Genomic DNA, 24,244 nt, shown 5'->3' with positions numbered 1-24,244 from the left:
ACCTTACAGGCAATTTCACATTATAATTGGAGTTTCAGAAGCTATAGTCTTCACTTACTAATTATTGATTAGAGATTTGAGGGAAGTTGAATTTCAAATGAGACATTCCTTACCAGAAATCAGTTAGTAGTTTTAATGCTTGTGGCCAAAACAACCAATGGCCAAGAAATATTAGTAACACTGGACTAAAATGATTCAAACTCACTTTTAATATCGAAGACTACATCAGTCCTCAGGCCTGAAACTTAATGTGTTGTCTATTTTATTTATGTATGTAAAATAAAGTTTGAAGTATTAAATTTTTAATAGTAAGTGTTCAATTAAATATTAAATTGTTCTTTCTTTCTTTATTTGTTTCTAAGCCTGCTTTGGTTTCTGGTTTGCACAAGAAAATGAACATCAGCTTGTGGAAGGCGGAGTCGATTAGTCTTGATTTTGGAGACCATCAAGTGGATCTCCTGAACTGCAAAGATAGCATTATTTCAAATGTCAATGTTAAAGAATTCTGGGATGGTTTTGAAGAAGTTTCAAGTAAGTGTATTTATTTTTCATTTACTGTTTTCTTAAGTGTACCCCTCAAAAGTTAATAAATTTCAAATATAAGATTTAACAGATTTCTTCTCATTTTTTCATTTCTGTATTTGTCTAGTAAGAAGTAATAGTAACTGGGATCATTCTTTGCTCTAGTCCTGATTTCCTTTAACCATAAACAAGTAATTTACACTGTTTCTTTTTTTATGCTGAATAATTTTGGTAACCCCATAGCTTGTGAGAATAAACTTATGTATAAAACTCTTTGAAAAATTAAAATTGAAGGACTTCCAGCCCGATGGTGGGCCAGGCAGACACAGTTACATGTACCGTCTACTACAAAGAATCAAGAGGCAAAATCAAACAGACACAGATGAAAAGTTTGTCACCTAGACTTCAAAAGAAAGGGTAGAAAGGTAAATGGAGTTCCTGCTGGGAGGAGAGGCCAAGCAGAATTGACGTGAGGGGGAGAATGACTGGTGAAAAGCTGACCAGAAAAGGCTTGACTGTCATGAGAGCAGCTTGGCAGTGGAGGGAAGCCTGGCAGAGCAGATTCACACAGGCAACAGAAGATGTGCAATTTCTTTATTTTCTCCGTGCTCCCTTGGTGTGGCAAGCTCCCACCCTTGTCTTCCCACAACAGATACCCTGCACTGCTCTCCAGGAGGTCCGAGCCTCATGGTTGGGAGCCATGACAGGTGCACCACTTTGCTGTGCTACTTTGCTGCCTGGATTGAAGTGGGCTTAACTCCCATGTACAAAACCCACAAAACCAGCAGACCAACGCTTAACTAGTCTTCCTGTACTAAGCTTCCCTGTGGTCCTACTAGCACTGAAACCTGCTTCATCAATGGCCCCTTCAAATGACTTCTGGATTGAGGGCCCGGAACTGTGGTGTCACATCCTTTCCATATCCACTTCATGAACTCTGAATTGCAGAAGCCCCCCAGAAATTTCACCTCTCTTGGTTCAACAACTACACTGTTTGTTTTTGCAAATAGGATAAACCAACAATGCCCCAGAGACACTTTTGCTGCCAAAAGAAACAAGAGAGAATGGCTCAAACAAATGACCAAGGGGCAAAGCCAAAAGAGGTTCCTAAGGAAGAAAAGGTAGTAGAACTAAGTAAAAACAAATTTAGAAGAATGATAATTAGGTGCCTTTAAGGATCAATAGAAAGATCAAAGGAAGCAAGGAGAACACAATCAAAACTTCAGAAGAATTCAAGGAAACAATATAAGGACAGTCAAAATAAATGCAAATTTTGAAGCAATACAAAGCCTGTAGTTAGACTCCAGAAGATCTCAGAAATGGACACTATAGGATGACGGCTAGGGTAGAAGTGCAATGATGTTCACCATTAGCAATACCGGAGAATACCAGGCGAAGCAGGTTCAAGGCAGAGCTCCAAAAGTCTGAACCACATAGGTAGAAATATTTTTAAAATTTGAAGGCTTATAAGCTAGTGAACTTGTAGCAGAAGTAAGAAATCACATACTTTTGAATCTGCCGGGCTTAGTGGCCCAGAGCGGACAATTTGGATGAGATCAAACAGCAAGACCAAGAGGGGAACGGCCCCACCAAGGAATAATGCTGGAGAACCTTGGAGCAAAGGTGGACAATACACTTTGCTGCTTTGCTTTGTTCTGATTTTCTTTTTTTGTTTTGTTATCTGTTCATTGCCACTCATTGAAGAATATCAAGGAAGCTGCAAGCCACCACATAACATGGATGAACCTTGAGGACATTAGTGAAATTAGTCAATCACAAAAGGAGAAATGCTGCATAGAACCACTACTGTAAAAGACTAAGAAAAAGAACCCATACTAAAGCGAGGGAGGTTTCTTTACTGGTTACCGGGATGTGGGGTGGGGTGAGGGGAGGGGAAGGTGGAGCACAGAGTAGAGAATAGACACAGGATAGTTTGGGTGCTAGGGAGGGAGACGATACACAATAAGGGGAAGGGAATGGAAGAACACAGTAGATGGGAAAACAGTTATGCAGGTTAGCATGGGCTAATTGGGACAGAGGTAAATAATGATGTATGCACAGCCTTGAAACAACAGGGTCCTGGGATACAGGGATTGAGGCATGGTTGGAATTGGCAAAAGGGGGAAATAATGTTAAGATGCTTGGCTGTCTTTTGAATCTTGGTTTCCCTGGCATACCATTTTAAAAGACACTTGAGGGTGAGAGAAAAGAATAGCGAGAAATACCACCATAGAAAGCTTATAAGTGCGTCTTCTGCCCATAACTGATTGAAATACCTAAAATGGGGCTACAATGTGCCCAGTGAAGGAGGTTTCCTGCGGAGCCTCTGCATTACATAAGACCATAGGTGGAATTCTGAACCTCACCCAGAATCTTGAGACATGGGGATTTCCACTTGAAAGGATAAGCTGACCAGCCTGCAACAGCTATAAGAGCAGAAGATACTTCCTGAAAGAAAAATTGACAGGAAAAATACAAAACAATAACTGCAGTCCGACTGATTACTAGAAGAACAAGCAAGTTGCTTGCTCAGGAGACATCAAGCCAAGTGGTCAGGTCCCCTCAGGGCAAACCCACTTCCAACACTAAAACTCATGGGAAATACACAAACAGACATACTGCTCTGATTGGTGACCACATTGGTCACCGATAAGGGGAAGTGAGGGAAAAACAGCAATGAAACTGCGAACTAAGCCCTACCATATTCAATAGACTCCTGTGAACCCTGATGGAGACCTGGTTGGCCAGCAGTATGGCAAGACCTGGGGACTCTTGGGCCCAGAGTCAGTGACATAGCTACAGAGGACTAGAGTGGAGAGTGAAGCATCCAGCTGGTAAGAAGAGAGGGCATATTCATAATAACACTCACCCTTGACCTGGCTTCAATGACTAGATGACCAGAGCTCACCTAGAAGAAGAAAGAAGAGGGAAAAAAGAATAATCTGATACAATTTGATGTACTTGACCCACACCTATGGATGCAGTAGCTCAAAAGAGGAAATAAATCTTTACAGCAAGGATCATTCCCACCCACTCCATATACAGAGTATTCAAGGATGGGCAACTTGGACATTGGCTACCCAAAATGGAGGGGCTACAAAGGCAATAAGTAAATGGTTTACAAGCTTTCAAGAGGGAGCCTAGATCCAGAGGGCACGGAGGAAGGTAGAATCTCCACTGAGTAGTATCCAATCTGTCTGGGCCGGGCTGATGAAAGGCGATGGGGTAGGTCTCTTGTGGTATAATAGTGAATAATTATTTTCAGGACTGACTGTAAGGATTGGAAATGTGTAAAGGTAGACATTTTGCAGCAAAAGGAGGGGAGTGATTGACTTTGCAGTCCAGGAGCGGATGTCCCTGGGACCATCAAGGGAGAAGAGCAGAGTGCTGGACCCTACCCAGAAAAACATTGACGGCAGAGACAATGATATGGAGAGAAGAACAATCAGAAATAAGAGAACTTAAAAATCTGATGAAAATATAAGAGTTATGTGGTCCACCATGAAGAGAAACAACTTATGGTTGATTGGAATTCTAAAACAGGAAAAAGCAGAGCACAGAGAAAATTGTATAATAGTTGTTGGAAGGAAGCTTCTCTGATATGAAAGATAAAAAGATAAGCATACAAGAAGCTCAACAAACCCCAAACAGGATAGATCCCAAACAAAAATACCAAGACAGACCATAATCAAACTTTACTAAACAAAAGACGAGGATTGAATCCTCAGAGCATCTTGGGAACAAAGGAAAGTTACCTACAAAAGAGAGTAAGACTAAGGTCTGATTTCTCAGCAGAAGTCATGCAGGCAAGAAGACAATGTAATGTCATATACAAAACTGAACGAAAAAGATTGTCAACTAAAATCATACACCCAGGAAAGTTGTCCCTCAAATACAGTGGCGAAATTAGGATACTTCCTGATAAATCAAAAATTCAAGGAATTTGTAATGTGACCAGACCATTTTTGCAAAACATGTTAAGTGGTGTGTTCATTGGGCCAAAAACCATCAAGAAGAGACAACAACCTGAGATTACCATTCATGACAACACCACCCAGAACTCAATCTAGATATCGATGAATTTTAAGTAAAACAAATGTACATGCCTGAAAATACGGAAACAGAGATATCAGTGTATAATGAAATCAACTACAAAGCAAAAAGAGGGAATAGTGTATATACAGTACTTCCAAATGGCAAGTTAGTCGAGTAGATTTCAAATAAAATAGACTATCTTAAGCATGGGGAAATAAATTATGGGGTAATCTCAAAGAAAAATAATATACCTGCTTATCAAAATTTAACAAAAAGAAAAATCTGAAACATTTAGTAAACATTGACATACCAGAAATGAAAAGAAAACCTACAAAAATGAGCTCAGTGTAGAAAATTATTTGGATCAAAGAATCCAGAAGCATTGCAAAAATGCACACAGAAAAATGGTAACTATCAAGTCATACTTATTTATAGTTACATTGTATGTAAATGAATTTATTTAAAAAATGTAACCAGTCAAGAAACAGAGCAGGATACTTCAATATGCTGTCTGTACGAGACATTGTTGGAAACAAGCAGACAGCCTAAATGCCCAGAAACAGAAGAATGTTTAAACAAACGTTGGTACATACACACAAGGGAATGTTACAAAATGGTGAAGAATAATGATGAATCTGTGAAACATCTCACAACATGGTTTAACCTGGAGGGAGGACTGTTTTATGAGACCAATGCTAAAAGAAACAGTCTATAATGGTTATGGAGTGGAGGGGGGGTTGAGGGAAAATTGTTCCTGCTGTGGCACTATAGGATCAGCACTAGACTTCAAACTACAAGACCAGCAGTTCAAACCCACCAGCTGCTCCTTGGAAACCCTATACAGTGTCGCTATTAGTTGGAACCAACTCAAAGGCATTTACCAACAACAGAGGGTTGACACAAGTTAACATGGGTGACAAGGCGGGTAATGTTACAAGAGGGAGGTTAGCAGATGAAAGATGAAGTTAGCCAGAAAACCAAGGAGGAGTGCAATAAAGTGAATAGTGGCAAATACTGTTAACTGTTGGCACAGGGAGAGGACTGCAATCTATATATAGTGAAGTGCAAAGTATATGGTTTGTTGACTGTAAAACTGATGATCTGCTCCCTAAACCTTCACTCAATTCACAATAAAATGTTAAAAAATAAGTAAATGATCTATGATGGTTACAGGGGAGAGAGTAGACTAGAGGGTAGACACTTACTATGTGACAGGGTAAACAATATAGAAGGCGGGAGGTTAGCAGAGGAAAGATGAAGGTGGCTGGAGACAACATGGAAGAATGCAATAGTTAAGTGAATAGAGGTAAATACCACTAACGGTACATAGAGGGAGTAGCAATTATTGTAATGAAGCAAAGTATATGGTTTATTGAGTGAAAAAGTGATCTGTTACTTCAATTCATAATAACTTTTTGTTTTGTTTTTTAAATCAGAAGTGAAAATGTTGTCTTGTTAACAGTTGTAGAGATTATTCTGCAAAGATAAAATGTATTTAAAATATTAAATTGCTATATATAAGGACATAAGGTTTGTCATTAAAGCACCTACTGTTATATAATATTAAATTTTTCCTTCCTAAACATTAGTAGAAATAAAAAGCAACAGTTGCTTTCTTATTAATTAACTACATTCTTTGTAGAACGGCAAAAAACCCAAAGTGGAGAAACAGTTGTTTTAAAATTGAAAGACTGCCCTTCAGGAGAAGACTTCAAGACTATGATGCCAGCAAGGTGTAGTATTTGTCAAAACCTTTTTACTTTTCTCTTGGTTTGTTAAGGTTGAGCTGAGATTATCCACAAAGAGGATGGTAGTAATAGTGGTGGTTGTATGCCATCAAATTGGTTTTGACTCATAGTGACCCTGCATAGGGTTTTTTCAGGCTGTAAATCTTTTCAGGCAGAAATCCTTACCTTCATCCAGAGGAGTGGCTGGTAGATTTGAACTATTGTACTGATCTTGGAGTTAGCAACCCGACTCATAACCTACTATGCTACTGAAAGATAGAACAAGTAACTACACATGTAGCCCTTAGAAGTTCACTTCCTTGATTAAAAATAAATTATAGATAAAACTAAATCTCGAACCTCATCAAGGAGAAATCTTTATGATAGAACAGTAAATGGAGGGAAAGGCATGTCAAATGACATGTTGTTGCTGTTGTTGGGTTCCATCGAGTTGACACCTACTCATAGCAACTCTATGCACAACAGAAGGAAACACTGCCCCGTCCTGCGCCAACCTCAATCCTTGCTATGCATGAGCCCATTGCTGTTGCCAGTGTTGGAATCCATCTTGTTGGGGGTGTCCCTCTTATTCTCCGAGCCTCCACTTAACCAAACATGACAAGTGGTGGAACAGTAGTATATTAGCTCTCCGTTTTAAACTTTCCTTTTGGTGCTTTTTGTTATGGTCAGGAAAACAATTGCAATGAAAGGGTCCTTTCTCCTATGCTTCCCCTGGTATAATGGAGTCGTTGAAACTTTGAATTAAGTCAAGGAAAGTTTCACCTGGTAAAGGGTTCTAAAGTTGGAAAGTATCTACTGGAATTCTGTAATTATTATAGATTGAAATCATTTCAAGAATTTAAATCTTTACTCAGATTGATGCAGTATTCTTTTCCTTTAGATATGAAGATCTTTTGAAGAGCCTACCATTGCCAGAATATTGTAATCCAGAAGGAAAATACAATTTAGCCTCTCATTTGCCAGGATTTTTTGTACATCCTGATCTAGGACCCAGGTTGTGCAGTGCATATGGTAGGTATATATTCACAATTTTTTAAACATGAAATTCACAGTGGATTTCAACAGAAATTCTATACAAAGAAAAATTTTTGTTTTCTATGGAATGTGTTCTTTTAATAATACTTTGAAGTCTTGTATTAAGTAGATTATTTAGGAATCAACAGCCATTTAAATTTTATTTTATCCACAGGTGTAGCTGCTGCAAAAGATCACGATATAGGAACAACAAATCTGCATATTGAAGTTTCTGATGTTGTAAATATTCTAGTGTATGTTGGCATAGCAAAAGGAAATGGAGCTCTCTCAAAAGCAGGTAAAGAGATTTGAAAGAAAAGTGACTTAGTAATAACAGTTGAATAACCCAAGTACACAGCAGTCAGACCTCTAGAGTATCTGCACCTGATATAATAGCACAGATTCCAAAAAGATGTTGAGGATATTCTATTCATTATTATTTGAAGATGTATTAATTTTCTTGTCTCTTTTATATGAAAGAAATTTTAATTTTTAGAAAGGAATCTTGTTCCTTTATTATAATCATTAAATATTTTAGGACAATAAACCTTTATCAAAGAGTAGAAACTGGGCCCGTAATAATAAGATATGGTTTGTGTTTAAAGCGGGTTTTTTCTTTGTTTTCCTCCAGTACCAGAGGTAGAAGGGTTATTTCCTAATAAATAACCTTTCCATCTGCTACCTAAGTTTTAGATTTCATGATTGATTTCCGCCCCCCTCCTCTGAAATCTTTGTCCTTCTTTCAGTGACTCCTTTCTCTGTAAAGGCATAGAAGTAAAGGCAGTCTTTCTCTCTACACTGCATTTTTGTCTTCAGAATAAGAGCAGACCATAGAAGACTTTTTCTCCAAAATGAATCCTTTAAATCTTGTCTTCCTTTCCACAACTGAACGTCCTGAAAGTACTACTGCTATGGCTCTCGCCAACTCTCACAATTGGTTTCTTTCTCATTTTTTTTTTTTTATTATATGCCCCTTCTGTAATAAATGGCGCTGCAGGTCGCTACTACAAATACTAGTCTTGGTTCTGGTTACACCACTTAACTGGTTACACCTTAGGAACGGCACCACGCCTTTCTTTAGCCTCTTTCACCACTTCCCTGTGATGTTGCTCTTTCTTCATGGTTATAGATTTTATTCTAATCTTTCTCTACTTTTTATATGTTCTTTCTGTGAAATGTTCTACATAAGTTCCACTATCACTAGAGCACTCACTAATTTTATATCTGGAGTCCAGGACTTAGAATGTGTCTACAACTTAGTAGCTAGCTGCTGGGGACATGGAGACTGATTATAAAATCGTCTACTTTTGTGTAATTTGGCCATTATTACAGTTGTTGTTTTTAAGTGTCATTGAGTCATTTTTCCTCATAGCGATCTTGTATAGGGTTTCCAAGGAGTAACTGGTGAGCTTTAACCGCTAATCACTAATCTTGCAGTTCAAACAACTTTGCAGTCCAGTGTGTTAACCCTCAGTGCCACACCAGGACTCCTTACAATACAGAACCTGAATTCCCCCAAAGTATAAAAACTTATTTTTATGCTTTTCCACCCCCTTAATTGACAATTAGAAACACTTACCCTTTCTAAATCTATGGTTCTGCAGAGCTGATTTCCTTTTTTTTTTCCAGCTTGTTCAGATCATTCCCTGGTACTCAGCAGTGCAATCAGCACACCTGCTTTTCTTCTTACTGTTATTTCGCTAGCTTAAATGTTAGAGCTTTATGATTCATCTTTGCTCCCACACACCACCACCCCCCTTTCCTAGCATACTATTTTATCTTTTGAGGAAATTTTTTACATTAAATATTTATGTGGCTCTCTTCCTATACCTAAGAAATGTGTCACTTTCTATGCGGAGCCCTAGTGGTGTAGGGAGTTATGTATTGGACTTGTGACCACAAGGTCAGCAGCTCAAACCCATCTTCTGGTCCGTGAAACTATCTGCCCACTTAAAGATTTACCCTACTCTGTCCTGGTGTGACACCCACCATATGATAAACACTAGACTGCCAACCCCAAGGTCAGCGGTTCAAACCCACCATCCACTCCTGGGGAACCCTGTACAGGGTTTGCTGTGAGTTAGAAACCACTTACCAGCTTTTAACTTCAGTTCTGTCTGTTCTAGAGTTATTAGAATTAGTCTACCAGATGACAGTTGGTTTGGTTTGTATTTAGGTTTTATATTTTATAAAGAAAGCAGTTCTTTACAGTTATTTTGTGGTTGTTAGGTGCCATCAAATGTGAACCCTGTATCACATTTCTGAGGAACAGTTGGTGGGTGTGAACCAATGACCTTGCAGTTCACAGTCCGGAGCTCATCCTGCAGCGCCACAATGATAACATATCAAGAAATAATTGAAAGTAAAAAAAAAAGAAATAATTGACCCTCTTCTTAAATCACATGCTTTCTTCTCTGCCTCTTAGTCTGTTTACACTTTCCTCATGAGCACAGTTACATGTTCTGGAATATTCATTCTTCATAATGTCATCCATAATGTGTTATGATCCATACAGTAGAATGCCTTTGCACAGTCAACAAAGCACAAGTAAGTAAGCATCTTTCTGATACTCTCTACTTTCAGTCAACATCCATCTGATGCATTAGCAATGATTTCCTTACTTCTGCATCCTCTTTTTAATCTGCCTTGGATTCGTGGCCTTTCCTTGTTGATGTACTGGTGCATCCGTTGATGAATTTTCTTCAGCAAAATTTTACTCACATGTAATATAAATGTATTCTTCACTAATTGTCACATTCCATTGGGTCATTTGCCTTTGGAATGGCCGCAGTTATCTCTTCAGATTGGTTGACTAGTTCGCTGCACTCCACATTTCTTGGCATAGACGAGTTAGAACTTCAGCACTGTATCAATTTGTTGAAATTGAGTTTGGTTCGCTGACTTCTTTTTATGCTTCCTGCACCATTCAGTATTTTGTCCATAGAATATTACAACCCAAGGCTTGAATTTTTCCTTCAGTTCTTTCATCTTGGAAAATACTAAGCATGGTGTTCTTTTTCGGTTTTATGACTCTAGGTCTTTGCACATCTCACCATAATATTTTGTTTTCTTAACCTGACAATGGAAATTTTCTGTTCAGCATTTACTTACTCATTCTTTCCAATCACTTTAGCTTCTCTATGTTCAAGAACAAGTTTGAATCTCTTCTGACATCATTTTTCTTTTCTTTCTTTCCTATCTTTTTAATGACGCTTTTGCTTTTTTCAGATATGATGTTCTTGATGTCATCCCACAACTGTCTAGTCTTCAGTCATTAATGCCTAATGCATCACATCTCTTCTTGAAATCTAATTTCAGGTGTGGTATATTGAAGGTCCTATTTTGGCTCTTGTATACTTGTTTTAATTTTCTTTAGCTTCAGCCTGAACTTTCATATGAGCCGTTGATGGTCTGTTCCACAGTCGATTCCTCACTTTCTTTTGGCTGATCATTTTGAGTTTCTCCACAGAGGTAGCCAATTTGATTCCTGTGTGTTCAGTTGGTGACATCCAGTTACATAGTTGCCATTTATGTTGCTGCAAAAAGGTATTTGCAATATTGAACTTTTCATTTTGGTGAGGTCCATGTGTTTTTGTTGAAAAAGGATATTTGCAGTGAATCAATTGTTGGTCTTAACAAAATTTGAACATGCTGTCTCCAGCATAGTTTCTCTCACCAAGGCCTTATTTTACAACTAACTGATTTTCATCTTTGTCTCCATCTTATGCATTCCAATCACTAAGAATTACCAATGCATCTTGATTGCATGTCTGATCAATTTCAAACTAAAGCAGTGAGAACATCACTGACTTTAGGAGTTGGTATAAAAATTTGAATAACAGTACTTCAGGACAGATCTTGAAATGCTTTTTGACAATGAATGTGATACCCATTCCTCTTCAGCTTTTCATTTCCGGCATATTAAACCCGTATTCTGATTCAGAATTGCCAGTGCCAGTCTGTTTCCGGTCACTAATTCTACAATATCAATCTTTATGTGTTCCATTTCACTTTTGACAACTTCTAATTTTCCTAGATTCATACATTCTTTGTTAAAATTATTAATGGATGTTTGCTGCTGTTTCTTATTTTGAGTTGTCCTGAAAACTTTACACCCTCTACGTCATCAGGTTGTCTCTACTTTGAGGAGGCAGTTCTTCCCAGTAGTATTGTAAGTGTCTTTCAACGTGGATGGGGCTCATCTTCTGGCACGGTATCTCACAATGTTCAGGTTCTATTCGTAAGGTTTTCATTGGCTAACCATTCAGAAGTGTTCCACCTCTCTTCCTTCTGAATTTCTCTTATTTATGGAAGCTCCACTGAAACTTGGCCCTGCTGGTGTTTAAAATACTGATGGTACAGCCTCCAGAATCACAGCACAATTCACAAGTCATCTTAGAGTACTTTACTACAAAGTATGTACTTCAGCCAGTCTTTCCTTCCTTATGGTAACTTCTCCTTTTTTTAAAAAAAAAAATATATAGAATAGTAATTTGAAAGTGATTGAAAACAGAAAGCTACTTAAAGGCTCCAAACTTTTTTTTTCTGTGAGAAAGAACATTTGAAACCTTCCTAATAATGAAGGTCATAATTTGAGTTAAGGCTAGTTTTTGTTTTTTTTATAATCTTTTTGTATTGTCCTTCATTTTCTTGTTTGACCTTGTACTGGGATGTGGAAGGGAGTTACAGTGGTGGTTGGACTTTGTCACAGGGAGTATCTGAAACCTGAACAGAGATCTGTGCACTTCCCATGTAAGACCATATCTAGTACATAGTAAACAGTAAATGTTTTAATTGAATTTTAAAAGTAGTAAAAGTTTTGTTTTGGTTTATTTTGTTTTAATTAGGAAACATGGTGTATCCTTTGTGACAGGCAATGTATTTCTTGTTCTGTTCAAAGAACATTTTTAAAAAATACAGTGAAATCAGAAAAAATTCATATTTTTTAAAAATAGTTTTCTTTAGTTCCATGTTCAGAAATAAACATAGTTAAAATTTTTGTTGCATATACTTTCAAAATTTGTCTTATTTATATCTATTTATACAGTATCATTTTTCTGCTATTCATAAGGTTTTCAGTGACTGAATACTCGAAAGTAGTTCGTCACTCCTTCTTCCTAGTCTGTGTTCGTTTGGAAGCTCCTCTGAAACCTGTCCACCATGGGTGACCATGCTGGTATTTAAAATCCCAGTGGCATAGCTTCCAGAATCACAGCAACTGACAAGCCACTACTGTATGACAAACTGACAGACGAGTCAGTTTCTGATTTATAACAACAACATTTTTTTGATGTTACGTACATAACACTGTGCATGTATACAGATAAATTTTGTTATTAAGTGCTATTAAATCAGTTCTAATTCCCATGTGTAAGGTTTCCAAGGTTTTAAATCTTCACAGACAGAAGCATAAAGTCTCAGCTTCTCCCATGGAGTGTCTGTTGGGCTCAAAATATGGACCTTGTGGTTTGCTGTCCAGCGCTTATCATGCGGAGTCACCATACTCCCTTGGAGACAGTGTGGTGACTCCATGTGATAACATACACATAATTTTTAACAGTAAAATAGTTTATGTTTATACTTTGGTATAAGGGTCTCTGAGCAAATGGACTTGAAAGATAATGATTTTTTTCCACAAACTTTTAAAAGGCCCTGTGTGAATGTGTAGATTGTCTGCACTTTATAAGAATGATCTGCTGGTTTCTTCACAGTCACAACTTTCTTGTGCATGAACCATTTTTATTTCTTTGTGGATTAACCATAATAAAATAGCAGATACCCTGGAACTAGAATCAGAAAACATTTTGCTCTGCCACTTACTATTGTTAAGTGCCAATGAGTTGGTTCCTACTCAGAGCAACCCCAGGGGTGGGGAACCTTTTTTCTTCCAAAATTTATAAAATCACTTGCAGGCCATACAAAATTATTAACCTGTGTTTGGTCATACATTTGATTAATTTACCGCTTCCTAGTGAAAGTTATGAAATGCTGTATAAGTGCAAGTCATTGTCATAACAGTCCCTTTGGGACAGGGAGAGAGATGACTATGAGTAGAAAAAAGCACTAAAAATTTTTTTTAACTATATTGTGGTGTGGGTAAAAGTTTACAGAGCACATTAGTTCAGAAAACATTTTAAATTATCCTTCTTTAAGCTTTCTAGCCTTCTCAGTTTCAATTGAGAATTAGATTGGCTGTTGAATGAACCAATCTACAGTAGCTCCTGTAGGTATAAACTACAGATTATATATATATATATATATATAATTTTTTTTTTTTTTTAGTTTTTTAATTTTTATTGTGAATTGAGTGTTAGTTTTACATTTAACAAATCATACAACTCATTTCATCACAATGCACAATGATTACATTCCCCCCATGTACCATCAGTTAACAGTATTACTCTCTATTCACTTTAGCTCTTTAAAAAAAAAACCACTCAGGCATATATAACAATTTACGCCACCAAAGGGCACATTCTGCAAGTCTGCTTCCTGGCTGTCAGATCTTAGTCCCTCTCTTCCCATGAATCTAGAGTTCATAGCTGCTCCTTCACTCCATATCTCCATCTCTTCCGTCATCTCTAGTGTTGCTGCTTCTCTGGATAAGGTCCCACATTCCACTTGAGCTCTTCTCCCTTGATGGTCCTCGGGTCCTTTGTTTCTGGACTGTAAGATTAACTGCTCCCCCATTTTTGTTACACAACTTCTACCTTTACAATTGTGACAGTCGCAGTTAGTCGTGCAAACAGTTATTTACTATTGAATCATAGGAATCTTACCCCATCTCTTTTAATCAGACCAATCTAGACAAGATGACAACTATTCAGAGGGCCTCTTTCTCTCCTCAACCCCAACACTCTTAAACTGAACTCCCTCTGGAAACCTTGTAAGCCAGTCAGTTCGTGCCGTTATTGCCCCCTCATTTTAGGTAGCCAATCTACCCTTTGTACAGTGGGGATACTATTGATACTTGATGTGAAGACTCCTTCCCCCTCTGTTGGTATTTAGAGTTACCATCTCCATTAGTATAGGTCAGATTCATCAAATTGTAGCAATTTACCCTTGTTTCCTTAATCAAAAAATTTTTTATTTTAAATCTTGCTCTAGTTCTGATTATTAAGCCATCAAGGGTAGGTTAAATGGGTACAATCTGCAAGTTTAGGTGTTCTTGTGAGTCTCCTCTCATTTCGTATAAGCTGGATGCTTCACTGTCAGCTCTAGCCCTCAGTGGCTATATCCTTGTCCATGGGCTCAGGTGTCTTCAGGTCTCACCGCACTTTGGACCAACCAGCCCTTCCTCTTCTTCTCTCATCTCCAGGTCATCGGGAGTCTGTGGACCATAGTTGAACTCAACCCATTCTACATTGCTGCCTTTCCCCCTCTTCCACTCACCAGTAGACCAACGTGGTGGCCAGCAAGCTTACATGCCTGCTCATGTGTTCCCTTTGAGTTTCAGTCTTAGAGGGGGAGGGGGTGTTTGTCCTGAGGGAACTTAATTGTTTGCTTTGATGACTTCCTGGCGAACAGCTTTCTTATTCTTCTAGTAGCCAGTCATACTGACATTTTTATTTTGGGTTTATCCTGATGATCCTTCTTTGAAGATGCATCTCCTGACACTCTAGCTGTTCCAGGCTGGTCTGCTTGTCCTTTCTAGTGGGAATGTTCCACCTCAGAAGGTTCTGGATGGGACTCAGGGTTCCACCTATGGTCCTTTACCCTGCAAAGGCTCCACAAAAGTCCTGTTTCACTGGGCAAGTTCTAGAACCCCTTTTCGGTTTTCCAATCAGTTATAGGCTGAAGACGGCTTACAAGTTTTGTGTAATCATGTTTCCCGACATTCCTTTCTATCCCACTCAAGTAAGTGTCAACTATTTTACAATAGTTGACAAGGGAAACCAATATTCTTAAGACAGACAAGCATCTTAGTATTATTTCTCCTCTTCAAACTATGCCTAGATCCCTGTATCACAGAACCCTGTTGTTCCAAGGTTAGTATGTTTCATTATTTACCTCTGTCCCCTTTAGCCATGCAAACCTGTCTCATTGTTCCCCTATCTACCTTGTTCTTTCGGCCTCCTCACGCTTCTTGTATTGCCCTCCCCAACACCCAAAACATGATGTGTCTGCCTTTACCCTGTGTTCTATCGTCACCTCCTCCACTTCCCTTGAAAACTTCCCCCCCTCACAACCCCACGGTTTTGGTTACCTTATATTCCATTATTTTTTCCCTCCATTTAAGACAATCTATTTTATTCTATAATCTACCTGACCTTCCCACTACTTAGATCTCTGTTCCTCTGTTTACCTTCTTTCACATTGTAATTGTTTTGATCATAGACTGACCTCCCAGATCCTCTGAATTTGTTCATATAGTTTTATTCTGTTCTCAACTCTTCATTTGTCAGTTGACTTCCAGGTGATGATGCCACGTTCGTCAGTCTCTGGTTGTTGTCCGTTCTTGTTGCTTCTCTGTCCACAGAACTCCCTTTAGGATGTTTTTCATCACTGGGTTGGCTCTGGCAAAATCCCTTAGTTTCTGTTTATCCTGGAATGTTTTGATTACACCATCGTATTTGATTAACAGCTTGCTGGGTAGAGGATTCTTGGTCGACAGTTTTTTTCTTTCAGGGTTTTATATATGTCTCCCCATTGCCATCTTGCCTGCAGGGTTTCTGTTGCGAGATCCAATTTGCTTGCCTTTGTATGTTACACTTCTCTCTTCCCTAACTGCCTTCAGGATTCTGTCCTTATCTTTGATTTTAGATAGTTTGATTATTATATATCTTGGTGATTTTCTTTTGGGGTCTGCCCTTCCTGGAGTTTGTTGAGCTCCTTGGATGTCTGTGTTTTCGTTTTTCAGTATGTTAGAGAAATTTTCTTCCAGAAGTTCTTCAGCTATCTCTTCCGTGGTCTTGTGTGATTCTTCCTGTTCCAGAATCCTAATAATTCTTGTTAATTCCTCTTCATGCTGTCCAACATGAATCTTAGACCCTTCTCAGATTTTTTAATCCTTTTTTTCTGCTTGTTCTTCTATCTTAGTGATATTGAAAGATTTATCTTCCACCTCACTAATTCTGTCTTCCATGCTCCTTTTCCCTTTCAATGTATTGTCTATTTCTGATATTCTATTACTGATTGTTTGGACCTCTTTCTGTAGGTTTTGAATTGTTTCCAATGCTGTATCTATCTTATTTATTATTCCTTAGTGTTTTCCTAACTTCTTCTTTATTTTTCTCAACTCAATTGTAAAGTGTTTTCATACATTTTAGAATCATTTTTCTGAATTCCTTCTCAGGCATTTCCAAAGCCTGCCCTTCTTCCAGTATGGAGTGTAGGTCTACCTCCAACTAATTTGTCTCAGTCACTTTATCTCGTTTTTGGACATGTGCTGAAATGGATATCTGTTTTTGTTTTTTGTGCATATTCAGTGGTTAGCTATGGCCTTAGTACTTAAATGGGTGTGTGGTTTGGTATTTTTTGTGCTTTCTGATTGCCTCCAGGTAGATGTGATCAGGAGATGGGCTTCCCTTCTCACTCTTCTTCCTGAGAAATTTCAAGATTCCACTGTTGGTCATTATGACATAACACGGGATTTTATTTTTGGGCCTATTTCCTTTTTAGTCTGCCTGTCCTGCTCCACAACCTCCCAATAGGCAATTTTCCTAGTGATAAACAGTTTAGGGCCGGCTGTGGCCATTTTTCACTGCCATTTGGTTTTAAGTGGCAAAATGTAAGTGCCTTTAAATTTTGAGGAGATCTGTTCACATGCATAATAGAACCCTCTGAGGGTATGGGTGGGGGTGTCCACTTGCTGAGGCATCCCTTCTAATCACCAGAATGGAGGTGCGCAGACAGCGAGAGGGCAATAAACAGATAACAATAAAAAGAAAGTCTACACCTTTATTTCTGTGGTTCTGTCAGGTATCCATGGCTGCTCTGATCCTTCCCCGGTTCAGTCTCACCCAAGATGGCTACTCATGGTGCAGCTGAGCACCTTGGATTAGAAAGCATAGGATTTGTTGCTTCTGCTATAAATTCCAATGGCTGTAAGCCTTCCAACTTTATAAATATTCCTTTATATGTGGTTCAGAGTTCTGGGACCATCCCCTGAGCCTGCTTGGTCCAGTATTCTGTTGCTGATGGAGCTCCTCACTGCACTTCTGCCCTATCCGCCATCTTGTTTGTTCCGCTTAGCACTTAATTTTTTAAGAGAAATTTCATCCTCTTTTGTTTCCAGAATACAAATAAACTGAGAAAACTGCCCCAGTTACATTGGGCAAGCATTCTCTGGGCTCTGGTAATTCTAACAATTTTGAATATTTAACTGGGCTTGACTTTTCAAGGTTCCTGCAATCATTCAGGTTCTCTGCAGTGCGGATAAATCAATCTTAGTAGACTGAGCTTTCTGATCATCTTAACTATTTTGAAAATATTCTTTTGTGTCTTAGGAATACTCAAGAAATTTGAGGAGGAAGATTTGGATGATATTTTAAGAAAAAGATTGAAGGACTCCAGTGAAATGCCCGGTGCTCTTTGGCATATTTATGCTGGGAAAGACGTTGACAAAATAAGAGAATTTCTTCAAAAGGTAAAAGATTGATTGCAAATAATATCTCCACTTTGAACCAGGACTTACAAATGTTTTAATGTAGTGTAATTTGGTGTTCAGCAGTATAAGATTGTTATGTTTCTTATTTTAAAACATAAGGGGAATCAAGTCTATCAGTGCCATTTTTCCAACAGCATTTGCCTACTTTGTGTGTCTCTGTCCTTCCTAGTCTGGTCATTCTCATCATATTTCAGACTTTTTCATAATGCTTCTATGGGAGAAAGATGAGGCTTTTTGCTTCTGTAAAGATTTACAGCCTCAGAAACCCTGTACAGGGTCACTATGAGTCGGAACCGACTCCACGGCACGTAACAACAACAGCATTGCACACTTGATAGATTACAGCAGAGTGTAAATACACCTTGTGTCTCTTTACTGGGAAATTAAAAAGTTCATGTGACTTAACTTTTTTGTAATTATTCACTTTGTTGTTGTCTGGAACTAAACCCAGATAATCACCAAGATATGCCTTCATTTGTTGAAAGTCAAAAGCTTCTCTCTCTCTTACACCTGTGAAAGGCTTTTTCATGTTACGAGTTTGGAATGTCACTTTCTTCTGTTATTAGTGTTCCCCTGCCTCTTGTAGTAAATAACTGATGATGATGAGTTAGATATTACTCTTTGGGATTGAGGGTGGCAGGATTAAAAAATCGATGCTTTGTGGAAACAGCTCAAGAAGAAAAATCTTTATTTTCTTTTAAACTGATTTGCATTTTTGGCTTTGACCCAAAAAATTATCCCACACAATCACATCTAATTTATCTGCAGCTTTAATAAACTGAAATTTTGAGTAATGGTACCTTTAATTTGCCAAGAGCTCTGGTAGCATAGTGGTTACGAATTGGCCTGCAAATCGGAAGGTCAGCAGTTTGAAACTACAAGCTGTTCCACGGAGAAAGATGAGGCTTTCTGATCCCGTAAAGATTTACAGCATCGGAAACCCTGCTCAGGGTCGCTATGGGTCGGAACCGACTCGTTGGCACTTAACAACAACAACCTTTAATTTGGGTGCTAGACAGTGTGAATGAAAGTGATGTTATGACCCTGTACCTATTATTCCAGAATACGTACCAATATTGTAATCTAAAGTATAGCAAATTATGGTTTTTAAAATAATATGTCTCTGATTGATAAAAAGGGCCCTGAAAATGATTTATCACAAGTTGTTTTCACCTGTTGTTAAGTCCCATCAAGTCGGTTCTGCCTCACAGCAGCCCTGTATAGGATTTCCAAGGCTTTTGAATCTTCACAGGAGCAGTTAGAAGGCAAATAATATAAAGGATAATGGTTTTTATCATTGTACTTATCTTTCTAAAAATAGCAGAATCAAGAAATGTATATGAAATATATGTGTACGAATGATTTGGTTTTTTGAGGGAAAAGGCAACTAAAACTGAACCTTTCCTAATAGATTAAACTCTGAATGCTAGTGTAAGAAAAGAAACCTCGAGGATGGATACTTACAGTGGTTGGAGAAAGTTAAAAGGGACTGCAAACAGCGTTATCAGTGTGCTGTAATGCTTTGTTACCATTTGTTTTTCAAAGTATTGTCAAAAGTTGATATTCTTTATTCAAGAAGTACACTCATTTGTTTTTAAGGTGCTGAGATGAAAAGACTGATAAAGAAAATTGAAATACAGCTGAACAGGATTTATCATTTCCTTTAACTTAGAAAGTGGGGAGTCCATTTTAATTTTAATCCATATTTCAGATTTCAAAAGAACAAGGCCTTGAAGTTCTACCAGAACATGACCCAATACGTGACCAAAGTTGGTATATGAACAGGAAGCTCCGGCAGAGACTTCTTGAAGAATATGGAGTCCGGAATTGCACTCTGATCCAGTTCCTTGGTGATGCCATCATCTTGCCAGCAGGAGCACTTCATCAGGTATAGAAAAACTTTTCTTTAACGTATCTGTTACTGAAGGAAAAACAAAACAAAACAGGTGTTTGTGGTGAAGGAGGAGGGATTGTCCTGTGTACGGATATAAGTGGAAGAAGACATAAGTAACTTCAGAATGCCCTGCACCAACCTTCGTTTAAAAATTATAAAAATACCTTTCTACCGCTTAAAGAGATCTGGCATCATAATATATTTTGAGAGCTTAAATTGTTTTAACATAAGCCAGATTTCCATTCATCTGTTTTCTCTGATTGAATGCATTTAACGTCTAATTAATTTTTAATAACTCTTTTAGGGCAATAGAGTTGCTATAAAGTAATCCTTAATTGTGAAGTTTACAAGTGGGAAGAGGAGGACTTTAGATCATTCATTTTCTAAGGCACCAAGTATAAGGATAAGTCACTGACTTGTCCATTCCATAATTCAGCCTTTATATGTCCCTCCTGCCTCCCCCTAGCATGCTTACATAGCAGTTGTTGTTATTGTTAAGTGCCTTTGACTCAATTTCTACTCAGAGAAACCCTGTATAGATTGTGAGGAGCAGCTGGTGGGTTTGAACTGTCGACCTTGCGATTCAAAGCAACCTTGCAGTACAGTGCTTATCCTAAGGCACCACACCCAGACTCCTGTCAAAAGAAAGATGGTATATAATTTATATAGCAGTTAATGCCCAAAACTTTTTTTAAAAACTGAAAATAAGTTCAACACCTAATCTTTGTTTCTGTGGCTCCTCTATGTGTTGTCTGGAGGAATGGCGTGAACTAGATGGCAGGTATGGAGGGGAGGGCATTCCATTCTGGTGTCGAGGCCTAGAGGGGATATAAAACATTGTACCGCAAGGTTGATTTGAACTGCAAGGTTGGTGGTTCAAACTCAGCAGCCACTTTTAGGAAACCCTATACAGCGGTTGCTACGAGATGGAAAAGGAGCTTTGGTAGCATTGTGGGTACCATTCAGCTGCTCATCTCAAAGTCAGCAGTTCAAAACTACCAGAGGGTCCATGGGAAAATGATGAGATTTTTCTGCTCCCGTAAAGATTTAAAGCCTCAGAAACCATATACAGGGTCATTGTGAGTCAGAACTGACTTGACAGTACATAAGCACTCCCACCACCATGAGTCAGAACCACCTCAGCAGTGCTTAATAACAACATAGGTACATTGGGATGGGCCATGGTAGCCCTCATTAGAAGTGAAGTACACAAGGGAAATCTGAGGCCTCAAAAGGCAAGTCCTTCAGACCCTTCCCAGTGTCTGTTAGGTGTGGTGTCTCCCATGTGTGTAGTTCTAAGGACATTTCCCCACTTACATGTAACTGTATATTCAGTCGCTACTTGGTTAGTTCTGTAAGACTATTTGCCAAAATATTCTTTAAGTGATAATGACCGCTCTATAGTTTTTAAAATGTCAATTTTTCAGGATCTGATTTGGCATTCTTAGATCTCAATTAGAATTAATAATGGTAAAATATAAATGTAGTACTATAAAATACAATTATAATGTATTATTTGTCTATAATATCCTGAAAAAAAGAACATATGTTAAATTGCATAAATGCCTTTAAAGGAGCATATAGTTTCATGAGCTAGTACAGTAAATGTTTTTATAAATGGGAATGTTGTTTACTGTCATTGAGTTGATTCAAACTCATGATGACTGCATGTGTGCAGAACAGAGCTACTCAATAGGGTCTTGAGTCTTTGACCTTTCAGAAGCAGATCACTTGGCTTGTCTTTCAAGGTACCTTTGTGTGGATTTGAACTGCCTGTCTTTTTAATAGTGGAGAGCCTAACTTTTAGTACTACATAGGGAGGCTAGCCTTTGACTGTTCTTATTCACATAGTTATCCAATGTCTCATTTTCTCTTAAGAAACCAGATGGTGCAAACATTTTTTTTTCTTTTCATTTTGAGGTATGATTTACAAACAGCAAAATTCACCAGTTTTAGTGTTTAGTTCTATAAGTTTTGTCAAATACATAGTTAATGTAACCCAGTTAAACTAAAACACTTGCATCACTACAACAAATTTCATCTCTTTTGTAGTCAAACTCCTCCCACCCAAAGTCTCTACAACCATTTTTATTTATTTATTGCCATTCGTCCATGTTGTTGGTGGTGTCTTTTTACTACTGGGTAGTCCATTTTAAGAACATAATACTCTGTGTATCCATCATTTGTATGATTTATAAATGTGTGGTTTACCTGCCAGACTCTTTTGTTAGGTGATTCCACTTTCCATTTCCCAAAATGGTATGTGAGTTCCACTTTCCCTACGTCCTTCTCAGCACTTGCTATTATCAGTTGTATTTTTTAAGGCATCCTCATTGTGGTGTGGCACTGGGTTAATGCGCCAGAATGCAAAGCCGTGTGAACTGTACGGTTGGCGTTTCAAGCTCACCAGCTGCTCCTCGGAAACCCTATACAGGGTCACTATGGGTCAGACCCTACTCAACAGCACTTAACAACAACAACAACAATACTGGCAGAGTTTGGCCTTGGGCTGCTAATTACTTTCAAGTTGCTTGGTAAGTGTTCCAAACCCATGAGCAGATGGGCCACGTAGAGTTAGAACTGATTCAGTGGCACCTGTTTTTTTGTTTTGTTTTAATCCTGGTGGTGAATGGCTTAAGCATTGGGCTGCTAAGTGGCTTGAATCCACCAACCTATCTCTATGGGAGAAAAATGTAGTGGTCTGCTCTCGGAAAGATGTAGTCTTTGAAACCCTATGGTTTCTGTTCTATTGCGTTGCTGTGAGTCAGACTCAGCGCAGTGGCAGTGATTGTTGTTGTGAAGTGCTGTCAAGTTGATTGCGACCCTACATAGGGTTTCCGAGGAGCAGCTGATGAGCTTGAACCGCCGACCTTGCAGTTTAACTGGCTTTGCAGTGTGGTGCATTAACCCACATTACCACACCAGTGGTACTAAATGTGTATCTCTTTGTGGTAGTTTTATTGTTGGGTTTATGTGGGGGGGGTTAGTTTGGTATATGTATGTATATTTTGGGGGGTATCTCATTTTCTGCGTTGTGATTTTAATACGCATTTTCTTTATGTTGACTATTTTTTGGTCTGCTTTGGTAGAATGTATGTGTATATTTTGCCCATCGTTTTAATTGGACAGTTTTTCTTACTGAGTTCTGAGTGTTCCTCATCTACCCTAGTTATAAGTCCTTTATCGGATAGCATATTTTCTCCCAGTCTGTGGCTTGCCTTTTCCTTTTTTCAATGATAATCTTTTAAGCACCCAGGAGTTTTTAGTTTTCATTAAGTTCAGTTGATCTTTTTATTTCTTTTATGAATTATACTATTCGCTTTTTAAAATTTTCTTCTAGGAAGTTGTTGATATATATATACACATATATACATATATTTTTAAAAAAGGACACAATACAAATTCAGTCTCTTTCTCATCTTTGCCCCAGTTCCCCTCCTGTTAAGCGTCTACTTTTCTCACAAATTTCATGCATATCATTATTTCCCTGTTGCTGCTGCTTTTTTGGGAGGTGGAAGTGAGAGGAGCAGTCTTGTCTCAACATCCTGGTCAGACTGGTTCTGATAGAGTCCATTCATATATACATTCCTCTTCACAAAGCCTTATAAGGGTCTAGGCAGTCTACACATCCCTCGAAACACACACTCACTCTCACACTCCTTTTTTCCCTTCACATTAGAGCAAGCATTCTCCTACCCCAGAGTCTTTGAACTTGCTAATCCACTTGCTTTTTATGCTACCTTTTTGGTAAGGTCTTCTTCACACCCTAAAAAGTGTAAAGTGTGACCCCCGACTCCCTCCTTTTTTTATTTCCTTCCATTGTACTCATTACTTTCTACTAAGTTACTTAATAGTTTCCTCTATCATTCACTTGTTTTGTTTACTGTCATTCAACTAACCTCGACCAGAATGTGAGCTTCATGAGGTCAGGGATTTCTGTGATATGTGTTGCTCTTTGCCCATGCCTAGAATAATGCACTTAAATAAATATTGTAAGACTTTTTCTAGAAGTCCTGAAAGTATGGTCTTATTTACAACACATTTTTGCATAAGTGGAGATGAAAACAAAATTAAGCCTCTCCATAATTTATGTGTACTCTTATATAAGCATTTGTAAATTTTTGACAGCTTCCTATATCTTTTGAGTAATTCAGAAAGCTCACTTAAGGTTAGAATTCAAATTCAGTTGTGGCTATACACTTATACCTGTTTTCTTTTGAAATTTGTTTAAAAATCACCTAGATTTCAAATAAATAAATGTCATCGTTGAAGCAGCATACAAGATCTAAAATGCTAAATTCTGGTCTGGATTCTGCCACTAAATTACTGAGTGATTGAAGACAAACAGCTTATTTAATTTCTCTGCTGCCTGTTTGGGCATAGATTTCTAACTTCTCTATGTGCCATGGTGTGACTTAGAGC

At 38.2% G+C, this 24,244-nt stretch overlaps 1 protein-coding gene across 2 annotated transcripts in view; it reads left to right on the top strand.

Moving 5' to 3' along the window:
• The window catches only part of JMJD1C (jumonji domain containing 1C), a 247,399-nt gene that overhangs the window by 219,084 nt on the left and 4,071 nt on the right, over positions 1-24,244 (top strand). For both annotated transcript variants that reach the window (XM_006835811.1, XM_006835812.1), the window contains 6 exons: positions 363-531; positions 6,200-6,290; positions 7,186-7,316; positions 7,495-7,617; positions 17,768-17,907; positions 19,640-19,816. In XM_006835811.1, coding sequence (XP_006835874.1) covers positions 363-531; positions 6,200-6,290; positions 7,186-7,316; positions 7,495-7,617; positions 17,768-17,907; positions 19,640-19,816 — 831 coding nt within the window. The remainder of the gene's footprint in view (positions 1-362; positions 532-6,199; positions 6,291-7,185; positions 7,317-7,494; positions 7,618-17,767; positions 17,908-19,639; positions 19,817-24,244) is intronic.

Source organism: Chrysochloris asiatica, unplaced genomic scaffold (genome assembly GCF_000296735.1).
Source record: "Chrysochloris asiatica unplaced genomic scaffold, ChrAsi1.0 scaffold00020, whole genome shotgun sequence".
NCBI lineage: Eukaryota > Metazoa > Chordata > Mammalia > Afrosoricida > Chrysochloridae > Chrysochloris > Chrysochloris asiatica.
This window is presented reverse-complemented; position numbering and strand designations above follow the sequence as displayed.